The following is a 12,657-nucleotide window of genomic DNA, read 5'->3' as shown; positions in this document are numbered from 1 at the left end:
GTTCTGTATATTCAGGCCCTTTAGGAAAGGAGGGCTTGAATTACAGAAATGTAAAAGGTTTTTTTGTGGTTGTAGTATTTATATATTGTCTGGGTTTCAGAGATTGGCATTTGATGGCAGTATGTTTTATTTCAGCAACGTGAAATCCTTCATGAGATTCAGAGGAGGGAAGAAGAGAGAAAAGAGAGAAAAAGGAAAGAAATGGCTAAGCAGGTACTGTATCAGTTGTACCATACTAAAATATTTTGCATTTTGCTAAACATAAAATGTTATTTCCCTTGATGATGTTTTCCTCTCCAATGTTAGTAATAGTAGTAAAGCTGAAAATGAAGCACTAAAAAAAAATCCCCCAAGTGGTATTCATTGCGTATTTTAGATTCCCCGAAAGAGGAAGCAAAACTTAGAGTTGTGTGTTATCTGTAGATTACACAGTCTGATGGAATCACGGTACTTTATCAGATGAGTCCAGGGAGAGCAGAGATCGAAGCTTTGATATTAGCCCAGACTTGAATTCTGTTTCTTTTTTTTAAATTGTTAATAAGTACTTGGAAAATAGAACGAATGGAAGTCATATCATTCTACTGGAGATTTCATTCAGTGATGGAAAAGAAGGATCCCCCAGGGCAGGTTTAAAAAGCAGTGGTGGAAGAGGAAAAAGCCTTTTTTCCTATATTTTTCCTGACTGCAACTTGGTCAAAAAACCAGTTACACACATTTGGAGAAATCCAGAGAAAGTTTTACTTGTTCCGCTTTGTAGAATTATGGCATTTAACTTAAGGGCAACTATGGGGGGTGTTGCGAGGAGGCACTGATGTACGAGTAAGGAGCACCTGGCTTAAAGCTTTGGCGTTTTTACTGCTGGCCCTGTGACCTTGACAGGTGACACTAAATGTGACTCATTTTCCTCATCACTTAAAATGGGACTGATGATGCCTCCCTTCCTTCTCATGTAGTTATTCCCACAGATAAGTGTCGTCTGTGAAAATACAGAGCCGTACATGAATGTAAGATGATGGGACTGTTTCTTCCAGCTCTCTCTTGCTCTGATCCACCTGCCCACCAGCATTCTCTTTGACTGTCTTCTTCTCTTTACCTCCTCTTGCTTTTCTCCCTAAATTTTCATGCATCTTCTGAGATGTTAAGCATTTTCATTTATAAAATTCACATTCTCTTGAAACTGTTAACCCTGGCCTTCAGTTCTTAAATCAGTATATATCTGGATGTTAAATTTTTAAAAGTTAAGTTCAATTTTATTCCACTGGAAAGCATTCAGCTTAAATAAAACTTTCACTCTCTGCTGAATTAATGATTATGTACCGTGATTGTCTCTTATTTATGACTTGTATCTAAAGTAGGTTTTACTTTTCTGTTTTCTAGGAGCGTTTAGAAATTGCTAACTTATCAAACCAAGATCAAAATTCTAGGAAAGACCTAGGAGGACATGGAACAGCTGCCAGTCTACATGGAGGCCTTCCCGACTTTGTAGGAAATGGCAAACATCGGACCAACTCCTCTGGAAGGTCTAAGTAAGTCCTTACGATTTCTGATCTGGAAGGAGAAAGTTGTAGAAGAAATAAGATAACTTGGAGTGCCATGTGATGGAATTTTCAGATCACAGTTTCAGTAACTCTTTCAAAGCCTATAAATATATATATATATATATATATATATATATATATATATTTTTTTTTTTTTTTTTTTTTTAGGGTTTTTTTTCAATTTATTTTGAGAGAGAGAGTAAGTGGGACAGGGACAGAGAGAATCCCAAGCAGGCTCCGTGCTATCGGTGCAGAGCCCAATGTGGGGCTTACACTCAGGGAACGTGAGCTCAAGACCTGAGCTGAAACCAAGAGTCGGATGCTTACCGACTGAGCCATCCAGGCACCCCTTTGCTACTTGGCTCTTTTTTTTTTTTTTTTTTTTTAAATCCTCTTTCCTTCTTTTTTCAGGTGTCAAGGTCCAGACACCTAATTTAGTCTTCTAAAATTGATTTATCTCTAACTCTTTTATAAGACGTAGTTAATAACATTTGGCAGTTTTGTTTAAAATACCTGTTATTTTTACGTACTGCCACAGCTACTTGGAAAAATTGGTAACATGGGTGAAGTTCCTAATGATACTGCAACCTCTGTGAACATTCCATAATCTAGAATAGATCCTCCTCTATGAGACCAGTGTTACTGCTCCTAAATTTCATTTGTTTGCATTGGGATGGCTATTTCTGATGGAGTTCAGAAGCTGCTTTACTTATGAATGAATTCAGTTCCTGAAGGTTGTTCTAAAATTCAATTCTGGACGAGTCCAACATAGACAATACGAGCACTCAATATATATACATCTTTTGGGTGAAAACAGGAAATATCAATGACACTGGATTTTGCCTTTTTATCCCTTCGAACTTTGTGTGATTTTTATCTTTCAGAATTGTTATTGCTGTTATACAGCCTATTCTGTTTGTACCACATTTATTGTTTTCTTGATACTTTTCACTTTTAAAATTCTATTTTTCTTTCAGTCCTCATGATACATCTTGTCTTACTAACACTCTTAACATTCTCATTGTATTTGTACTTAACAGTCATGGTGTAAAACACCTTTAAACCAACCATTTACACACTGTAAGCAACTTAAAAGATGACATGGTGTAAAATGTCTGTTAGCACCATCTGTTGGAGGGAGCTGAGCAAATGTAGAGGTGCTTCTAGATAATTCATGTTAATAAGCCTACCATATCATTTTAAACCTTTGCTTTTACATTTTTCTCCATAAATTTCAGTGTGCCCTTGGTTGCACAAAGAACTTTAGAAGTAGAAATTTAAACAGAACTCCAGTGTATCAGCAGTTCCCTAGCGTTTGGAATATGTAGACACATGTGTGATGTGAGAGACTCAAATCTTAATGGGTCTTGTCAACAATGTGGGAGGGGCTCGGGGTAGGGGAAGACAGGTAGGTTGGAGGTGGAGAGACTAGTTAATAAAGGAGTATATCATGTATCCAGGAGAACGTTGGTGGTGACCTGAACAGGGCAGGAGAATTGGAGACGAGAGGGTGGTACTCGGGGATCAACTACACATGAAAGATCTAGGGGCTCAGGGAGGCTCAACATGTTTCTGACTAGAGACAGAATGGATGACTGTGCCACCAACCAAAATAAAAGAGCAAAGGGGAAAAACCAGATTGAGAGTGGGTAGGAGAGTGATGGCCGTTTTATTGACATTGCAGTAGCCTGAGGAGTAAAGAGAAGACACAGACAGCCAAGTGTAGAAGTTTGAAAGGGAAGAATAAGAGGAGGTGGGAGCAAGGTTGAGGAAGGGGAATGTGGACCTTGGAGAGAGCTATAGTCTGAGGGGAAGGAGCCTAGATGGAGGGGCAGATTGAACATATAGGAGAGAGGGACAAGCTGCTGGACCAAGATCTCAGAGAGACTCTAGGGAATGGAACTGAGGAACAGGGTCCTTAAAGTCTGGGAAAAAGAACAGTGCAGATGCCAAGAAACATTATCGGTGGAATGGTAGAGTGGGCTTCACTGCCCATTGCTTCATGTTCTCGGTGAAAGTTTAAGTCAAGATCATGCTCATTGCTTTGAATGAGAGGGTTGCTTTCTAGAGATCTGTCCTTGTGCCCCATCAAAGCATTTCATACAGGGGTCCAATCCTGACCGTCTCTCCGTGGTCTCTTTACTACATCGTCTACCAGTTTATTCATTTTTGTTTATATTTCCCGATTACTATTTTTGCATTATAATCTAGCTTCCCAGCTATTGCTCCTTGCTCAGAAAAAAAACAGGGAAAGGGAAAGAAGGGAGGAGGTGGTGGGTTTTGAACGTTTTGGAGAAGTCATAAAGGGGATTGGCTGAGCGTATCTATCAAAGACAAGTGAGACAATGAATGAGAGCACGCAATGGTTGGGGACCCAACTGGAACTAGGAATTTGTAATGCTCCAAACCCCCCATTTGCAGCTTCTTCCAGTTGTGCAGGTGCATGGGAATGCAGAGATGTGAGATCAATGTGGGACTGAGCTAAATCACTGCTGTAGAACTTCTGTAATGATGGAAATGTACCCTGTCAGTGCTGTCCAATATGGTAGCCACTAGTCACTTGTGGCTATTGAGTACTAAAATTTGGCTATTGCAGTTGAAGAACTGAATTTTTAATTTCATTTTAATTAAATCTAAATAGCCACTTGTGGCTAGTGGCTACCATATGGGACAACACAGATCCAGAGTTAGGGGTTTGTAGAGTTCATATGGAGAAGACCTCAATGGAGTGGGGGTGGGAGTTGAACAACATTCCCATTAGCACTTCACCTCAATTCCTAGTAGAGATAGATGCTAGACATTGAATGGGCTAGCAAACAGGAGAAAATGGAAGCGCAAGGATTTCCTGTGTTAATCTTAAATTGAGAGAAATCATTGTCCACATTTATTTTTTAAGGCGAGAACGTCAGTATTCTATATGTAGTAGTGAAGATTCTCCTGGCTCTTGCGAAGTCCTGTATTTCTCTATGGGTAGTCCTGATCAGCTCATGGTTTACAAAGGGAAATGCACTGGTGAGTAAACTTGCCAACTTCATTTCAGTTATTCTAACTACAAAAGTTAACCATGAAAGAACAGAGTGGATTGGAGTCTGTGGTCTAAACCAGTGTGGTCCAGGGAAATCTATTAAGACCATAAGTCATTCTCGTTCCCATTACCTAATGACCAAAATGAGAAAGCACTCAGGTTTCCTCCTCTGTAACATGGAAACAAAAAACTTAAGCTCTTAGAAATACTGTTAGATTAGAGATAATTTAAAATTTGTCATTTTTATAATCAGTCAAGCTTTTTGAAACCAAAACGGGTGAAATATGAATCAGTAGAATTTTGTATCTTGCACATCTATTGCTGATAAAATATGTGTAACAAAATGAGTTCTAATACCTATAATCTTTCCTAACCCAAGTCTGATTTTTTAGTTGATATCCATCTAAATAGCACTTTTCTCTTGGCATGTTGTATCTGACCAGGAAAAGCACTTCATTTTCTATATGTTTTATTTAGCAGTTTTGCCTACTGATGGGTATTTGGGGTGAAGCTGGTTCAGCAATTCATGATTTGAATTGTTTATATTAAAATCACACTTTCATTATCTACTTTTTTGCCCTAAATATAAATCTTTTATCAGCCATACAGATACAGCCACTACTTGGTGTAGGGATCACTTGCATATAGTGAATCTGACAATTTAATTTTTAGTCTCATAAATATTCTTTGCCAAAGCTAACAGCCAAATTTTCTAAATGGAGTTTACTTTCTTTTGGTGTCTTTTTCCCTTTAAGGAGATGCAGATAAGCGTGGTAGTTGCCAGGGAGCAGGCAGCAGATAGAGGGAGAAGACACTAGATACCTGAATAGTCTATGAACTGGACACTTAACCTTGGCTAACGGAATGCAGCCTGAACCGCACAGGACTGTGTGGACGCTGACTGTGCCATATGCACACTAAGCAACCATTTGGTGAGGTTGACGACCTTGGACCTGAGACGTCCTTGACTCAGAGGCATTTCAGATTCTGGCAACATAAAACACTACTGGCAACATAAAACATTACTTTCAATAATCTGGGGAAATCAGGAAGGCAAATTAACCCAGTTGCTTATTATTACCTTAGCTCAGTCTCGCTGGTACTCATTAGACCAATTTACCTTAGTTAATACCCTCATTAGGAGACACGTTTGCAATCGGAACATTTTTTTTGTAAAACCATTGCATAAATTATTTTGCTTTCCACAACAGGTCTAATTTTTAAGATATGTCCTGATTTTCTACGAAACGTTTTTATAAAAGATGAATTCATTGGCATTTGTTTTTCAACTTAAAGCTGTTAGAGTCAGACAGCTGACGGATAAAGCGCTTTAGACACCGTCTGTAAAAATGACCATTAACACATAATAGAGGCTTAGTCGGAATTCTGCTGGTAACCTATTTACCTTCAGCCTCATGGCAGTGTGTTCTTTTGTCTCTTATTACCCCCATCACAAAAAAGTGACAAGAGGAGGGTGGTGATGACAAAATTATAATCCAAAAAACCACGAACTCTAAGCAGGAATTATGAGATACTGACCTGGTTCCAGTTTAGGAGACAAATATTGCAAGACGTTGTACCGTGTAATGCACACATCTAATTAGGCTTTGTGTAAATAACATCACATTCCATCCCATAAACATTTTAATGTGCGTTTTCCAACGTGTGCTGCTTAGGCCCCACATTCCACAGGTTGCTTCCTTTGGTTGACAAATTCTCAAACATTAAGGGTTTTTTTTCTCCTCAGGCTAAGAATGTCGGGAATTATTTATAACTAGCATGACCAATCATTTTAATTAAAATTTCTTAAATTGCCAGCATTTCTACGAGATAAAAACTGCCTCTCAGGTAAAAAGTCTAGGTGAGCTAGTTCACTTTTGCTAAGACCACTTTGTCTTGTACATCCAGGTTACTTTTCATTTTTTAAGTGGAAAAAATAATTACCATTATTTCTTTGAAACACTTTTTTTCATTAGAAGACAGTGTAGCATCATGGAAAGATATTTAGATACTATGAGAAAAAGACAAAATAGTGTATATCCTTAGTTCTCAACTGAGGGCAGTTTTGTCCCCAGGGGGACATTTGGTGCTGTTTGGACATATTTTTGATGGTTAAGACTAGGGTAGGGATGCTATTGGCATCTAGTGGGTAGAGGCCAGGGGTACTGCTTAACATCTTACAGTGCACAAGACAGCCTTTGGCGACAAAAGATCTTAGTACAAAATGTCCACAGTGTCAAGGGTGAGAAACCCTGTTACATATGCTATGATTTGGTAAATTAGAAAAAGAATAGAGGGAACAGGAAGAGAAATAAAATGGTGATATTATAGGTGATGATTTTCTCCATTTCCATTTTTTTCTGGTAATTTTCCAGGCACAAGTGGAAACCATATGCAGATCACTAAATAAGTGTGTCTGTCTTTCTAACTTCAAATTTAAACCGTCATTTCTTGTTCCTTCCCTCAAAACCATTGGCCAGTTTGTATTTGCTGACCATATTCAAATTTTGTAGTAAGAAGATCATTGATATCTTAAAATTTCCAAATTATTAAAACTTATTTTTACTGTGCAAACTAATCTACATCAACGGAGTTATCTTTTTTTTAATTTTTTTTCAACGTTTTTTATTTATTATTTTTGGGACAGAGAGAGACAGAGCATGAACGGGGGAGGGGCAGAGAGAGAGGGAGACACAGAATCGGAAACAGGCTCCAGGCTCTGAGCCATCAGCCCAGAGCCCGACGCGGGGCTCGAACTCACGGACCGCGAGATCGTGACCTGGCTGAAGTCGGACGCTTAACCGACTGCGCCACCCAGGCGCCCCTAAACGGAGTTATCTTGATAGAGTGTTCCTATTTCCAGATTCCTTCCATCATATTAGTAGCTATCGCCTTAGTAGGCATAGTCATCAGAAGTGAAACGGTTATAAAAGTAACATGCTGAATAACGGCTAGTAGAGGAAAACACTGATCTGCTACTAAATCTCATTTATTTTCCTTTTCTAAAAATTAATATTTAAGGGTTCAGAGTCTGTTGTTACATATTACAAATTTGGTTACAGAAGAGCATGTATTCCATGAAATCATATTTTTTATAGTTAGCACATGGTATATCCACTGTTGAATGAATAAATGAAGATATATCCCCTCTTTCTTTACCCCCACAGAAATTATACCTGTGAGATTTCATTATATTTTCTTTCAATGTGCAGGCAGTGATGAGCAGCTTGGAAAATTAGTTTACAATGCCTTGGAAACGGCCACTGGCAACTTTGTCTTGTTGTATGAATGGGTCCTTCAGTGGCAGAAAAAAATGGGTCCGTTCCTTACCAGTCAAGAGAAGGAGAAGATTGATAAGTGCAAAAAGCAGGTGGGCATCTGAGGTGGCCCTTGAGCAGAGGCCTCACCCTGAAATGAGGAGATGACAGAACAAAAGAGCGGTGTGTTTGATTGGCTAGCAAAGATGACAGAATGGCATGAGATCTGTTTAACCAGAGGGGATGGTGTGGGACCCGCCCCCCCTTCCAGAGTTTCCTCAGCCCCTTGTTGACTCTGGCACAACTCTCACAGTGTGGTCACGACTTCGAGGCTGTTTTCTGCACCTCCGTTGTCAGCCTCTTTTATGGTATTAATAGCCATCTCCAAGAAAAACAAACCCGTATTTATGATAGAAAAACTGGAAGGAAATACACTGAAATCATAATGGTTGTCTTTGGGTGGTGACCATCTAGATAATTTGTGGGTGTCTCTCTTTTGTGTTAGTACTTATTAAAGTGTTGACACTGAATCCTTATAATCAAGAGAGGTGGGTGGTTTTTTTTTGTTTTGTCTCTTTTTTTAACGTTTATTTATTTTGAGAGACAGGGAGAGACAGAGAGAATCCCAAGCAGGCTCTACCCTGTCAGCGCAGAGCCCCATGCATGCATGGTTTAATCTCACGAACCATGAAATCGTGACCTGAGCTGACATCAGGAGTTGGATGCTTAACTGACAAAGCTACCCAGGCACCCCATTTTTTTTTATTTTTTGTTTTTTATGTTTTTTTTTAAATGTTTATTGGTTTTGAGAGAGGGAGAGAGAGAACCCCAAGCAGGCTCCATGCTTAGCGTTGAGCCTGTCGTGGGGCTCAGTCTCACGACCATGAGATCATGACAGGTGCCGAAATCAAGAGTCAGACATTCATCCTACTGAGCCACACAGGCGTCCCTGCCCCCATTATTTTTTTTTTTTTAAGATTTTTAAAATTCTTTTTTTTTTTTTAATTTTTTTTTTTTTTTCAACGTTTTATTTATTTTTGGGACAGAGAGAGACAGAGCATGAACGGGGGAGAGGCAGAGAGAGAGGGAGACACAGAATCGGAAACAGGCTCCAGGCTCTGAGCCATCAGCCCAGAGCCCGACGCGGGGCTCGAACTCACGGACCGCAAGATCGTGACCTGGCTGAAGTCGGACGCTTAACCGACTGCGCCACCCAGGCGCCCCTTAAAATTCTTTTTAAGCAATCTTTATACCCAACATGGGACTCCATTGACCGAGCTTGCTAGGCACCACAATCAGGAAAGGTTTTTTTTTTTTTTAATTTTTTTTTTTTAATGTTTACTTATTTTTGAGACAGAGAGAGACAGAGCATGAACAGGGGAGGGTCAGAGAGAGGGAGACACAGAATCTGAAACAGGCTCCAGGCTCTGAGCTGTCAGCACAGAGCCCGACTCGGGGCTCAAACTCACGGACCGCGAGATCATGACCTGAGCCAAAGTCGGCCGCTTAACCAACTGAGCCACCCAGGCGCCCCAGGAAAGGTTTTTAAAAATAATTAGTGTTTCTTTTTTTTCCTGCTGGCCTTATGGCAAAATAAATTGCTTTTAAGAGCTGTTCACCAATGTTAGGGGCGCCTGGGTGGCTCAGTTGGTTAAGCATCTGACTCAGGTCATGATCTTACGGTTTGTTAGTTTGAGCCCTGCATCGGGCTCTTTGCTGACAGCTCCGAGCCTGGAGCCTGCTTCGGATTCTGTGTCTCCCTCTCTCTCTGCCCCTCTCCTGCTGGCACTCTGTGTGCATCTGTCTGAAAAATAAATAAACGTTAAAAAAAAAAAATAGGGAAAAAAAGCTGTTCACCAGTTTTATAGTAATTTGCGCATTAGATTTTAAGATCATGGAAGTTGATAATTAAATTGCTTTCATCTTCATGAACCGTTAGGTTGGCCGTATAATTTAGGGGACGATACAGTGCAGAACGTATTTGTTCTCCTTTGAAAGTACATTTTCTGTTAAATAGTTTACCTTTGAAGTGAAATACCAGTTAATGCTGGCCAATACGATATTATCTTAGTGGTGTTTTTCCTTATCAGATTCAAGGGGCAGAAACGGAATTCAACTCGCTGGTAAAATTGAGCCATCCAAATGTAGTACACTACTTTGCGATGAATCTCAAAGAGCAAGATGACTCCATTGTGGTGGACATTTTATTGGAGCATATTAATGGGGTCTCTCTCGCCGCACACCTGAGCCACTCAGGCCCCATCCCCGTTCATCAGCTCCGCAAGTATGCAGCTCAGCTCTTGTCGGGCCTCAGTTATTTGCACAGCAACGACGTGGTACACAAGGTTCTGAGCGCATCCAGTGTCTTGGTGGATGCAGAGGGCAATGTCAAGATTACAGACTACAGCATTTCTAAGCGCCTAGCAGACATTTGCAAGGAGGACGTATTTGAGCAAAGCCGAGTTAGTTTCAGTGACAACGCCCTGCCTTATAAAACTGGAAAGAAAGGAGACGTTTGGTGTCTTGGCCTTCTGCTGATCTCCCTCAGCCAAGGACAAGAATGTGGAGAGTACCCTGTGACCATCCCTAGCGACTTACCAGCTGACTTCCAAGATTTTCTAAAGAAGTGAGTATCACTGGGGCGCCTGGGTGGCGCAGTCGGTTAAGCGTCTGACTTCAGCCAGGTCACGATCTCGCGGTCCGGGAGTTCGAGCCCCGCGTCAGGCTCTGGGCTGATGGCTCAGAGCCTGGAGCCTGTTTCCGATTCTGTGTCTCCCTCTCTCTCTGCCCCTCCCCCGTTCATGCTCTGTCTCTCTCTGTCCGAAAAATAAATAAACGTTGAAAAAAAAAATTTTTTTAAAAATAAAAAAAAAAAGAAGTGAGTATCACTGAGATTCTCTCTAATTGCTCTTTACTCCTGAGCTTTGGACTGCGCTTGAATGTGCTCACCATCTAAGGGATGTGTTGAAGCTGAAAAGTGAGGAGCAGGATTGGAGTTTATTCTTTGTCCTCCCAATCTTTTCCCAGCCACATAGGTTCTATTTTCTTGCTTACATTTTCATTCCCTTAGTTCGCCCATTCTCCTAAATTCACTTGGGCTTAGTAATAGATTTCCAAGCTGCTTTGGGGGAGAGCCTGGTATATCTAGGAAGTTAACTGGGAGAAATGCCCCAAGTATTCCAAATGGAAGACCCTCTTTGTCTCCCTTTGCTGCTCGTTCCTCAAGGATCAAAGACAAGGCCTCCGCTGTCTAGGAGTGTGATTCTGCCCCTTGTTCTTCGTAACCATTCTTCACTGTCATTGTGTCATTCAGCCAAGTCCTAGACGGCAGTGACTGTCTCACACCAGCCATAGGATTTTTCGATACTTGTAAATTCCAGGTGCACATTTCATTGTAGAGCCAAGTCTAACTGCATCGAGAGAATCCTTACTGAGGGGCTCACCTGAGGCCTACAGTTTTTGTTTGGGTCCTTCCCTTTAGGACTTTGCAGCTTAGCCCTGCCTCTGTGCTGTGTCGAAGCCAGACTTAGGTGCTCTGGGTTTCTCTGTGAAAAGGGAACTAAGATCTCTTCAGTCTGGGCTTTTCTAGATACTCCCCTGGTCCTGCCCTCCTGCAGAAGTTGACCCGGACTGGTTTCTTCCCTTTCCTGCACTCTGTCTTGTTTCTCACTATTTCTTTTTTCCAACCATTCACTTTTATCCACTCCCTCCATTTCTTTTTTAATCTTTTTATTTATCTATTTATTATTATTTTTTGATGTTTATTTTTGAGAGACACAGTGTGAGTGGGGAGGGGCAGAGAGATGGAGACACAGCAGGCTCCAGGCTCTGACTGTCAGCACGGAGCCCGACGTGGGGCTCCAACTCACGGACCACGACATCGTGACCTGAGCAAAGTTGGATGCTTAACCAACTGAGCCACCCAGGCGCCCCAATTTAATTGATTTTTTTAATGTTTATTGATTTATTTTGAGAGAGAGCGCGAGCAGGGAGAGAGGCGCGCGAGGGAGAGAGAGAGAGAGGGACAATCCCAGGTGGGCGCCACACCAACAGTGGAGAGCCCCATGTGGGACTCGATCTCACAGAACAGTAAGGTCATGACCTGAGCCGAAATCAGGAGTCAGACCCTTAACTGACTGAGCCACCCCGGCGCCCCTCTTTCTTACTCTTTTTTTTATTTATTTATTTTTAATTTATTTATTTATTTTTAATTTATTTTTTTATTTTTATTTTTTTTTAAACATTTATTTATTTTTGAGACAGAGAGCATGAACAGGGGAGGGTCAGAGAGAGAGGGAGACACAGAATCCAAAACAGGCTCCAGGCTCCGAGCTGTCAGCACAGTCCGACACGGGGCTCGAACTCACGGACCGCGAGATCATGACTTGAGCCAAAGTCGGACGCTTAACCGACTGAGCCACCCAGATGCCCCTCTTACTCTTTAACATGGTTGTCCTTGAGACTTTTTGTATATTCCTCCCCCATCCTAGACTGGTTTGATGGACCGCTCGGTGAAGAAGTTGCCACACAGTGTTGTACTTCCTTTGCTGTCCAGCCGCAGTTAAGAAAAAAAGAAAGAAATCGTTCACAAACGGCACCAGCATGGCTACATTTCATTTGTAGTTGTTTGTTTTACTTACTGGTGAATCCCCTGGACAAAGATTCTGTTCAGCTCAGTCTGCGTGATAAGAAAGAGCCCAGACTGGAGCCGGACCGCTGGATTCAGATTCCACCTTTCCCCCTTAGAATTAGCTGAGTTCTTAAGTTCTCCACCCAGAGTTGTATCCTTGTAAAACGGATCGTTTTAATTTACTAATTTACTTTTAATTTAGTCCTT

At 41.2% G+C, this 12,657-nt stretch overlaps 1 protein-coding gene across 1 annotated transcript in view; it reads left to right on the top strand.

Annotated features, from left to right (window-relative positions):
• EIF2AK4 (eukaryotic translation initiation factor 2 alpha kinase 4) overlaps positions 1-12,657 on the top strand; it is a 97,786-nt gene that overhangs the window by 24,087 nt on the left and 61,042 nt on the right. The window contains 5 exon segments of the mRNA XM_030318523.1: positions 136-213; positions 1,378-1,526; positions 4,435-4,550; positions 7,776-7,933; positions 9,911-10,446. Of these exon segments, the coding sequence (XP_030174383.1) occupies positions 136-213; positions 1,378-1,526; positions 4,435-4,550; positions 7,776-7,933; positions 9,911-10,446 (1,037 nt within the window).

This window comes from Lynx canadensis, chromosome B3 (genome assembly GCF_007474595.2).
Source record: "Lynx canadensis isolate LIC74 chromosome B3, mLynCan4.pri.v2, whole genome shotgun sequence".
In the NCBI taxonomy this organism is placed as follows: Eukaryota; Metazoa; Chordata; class Mammalia; order Carnivora; family Felidae; genus Lynx; species Lynx canadensis.
This window is presented reverse-complemented; position numbering and strand designations above follow the sequence as displayed.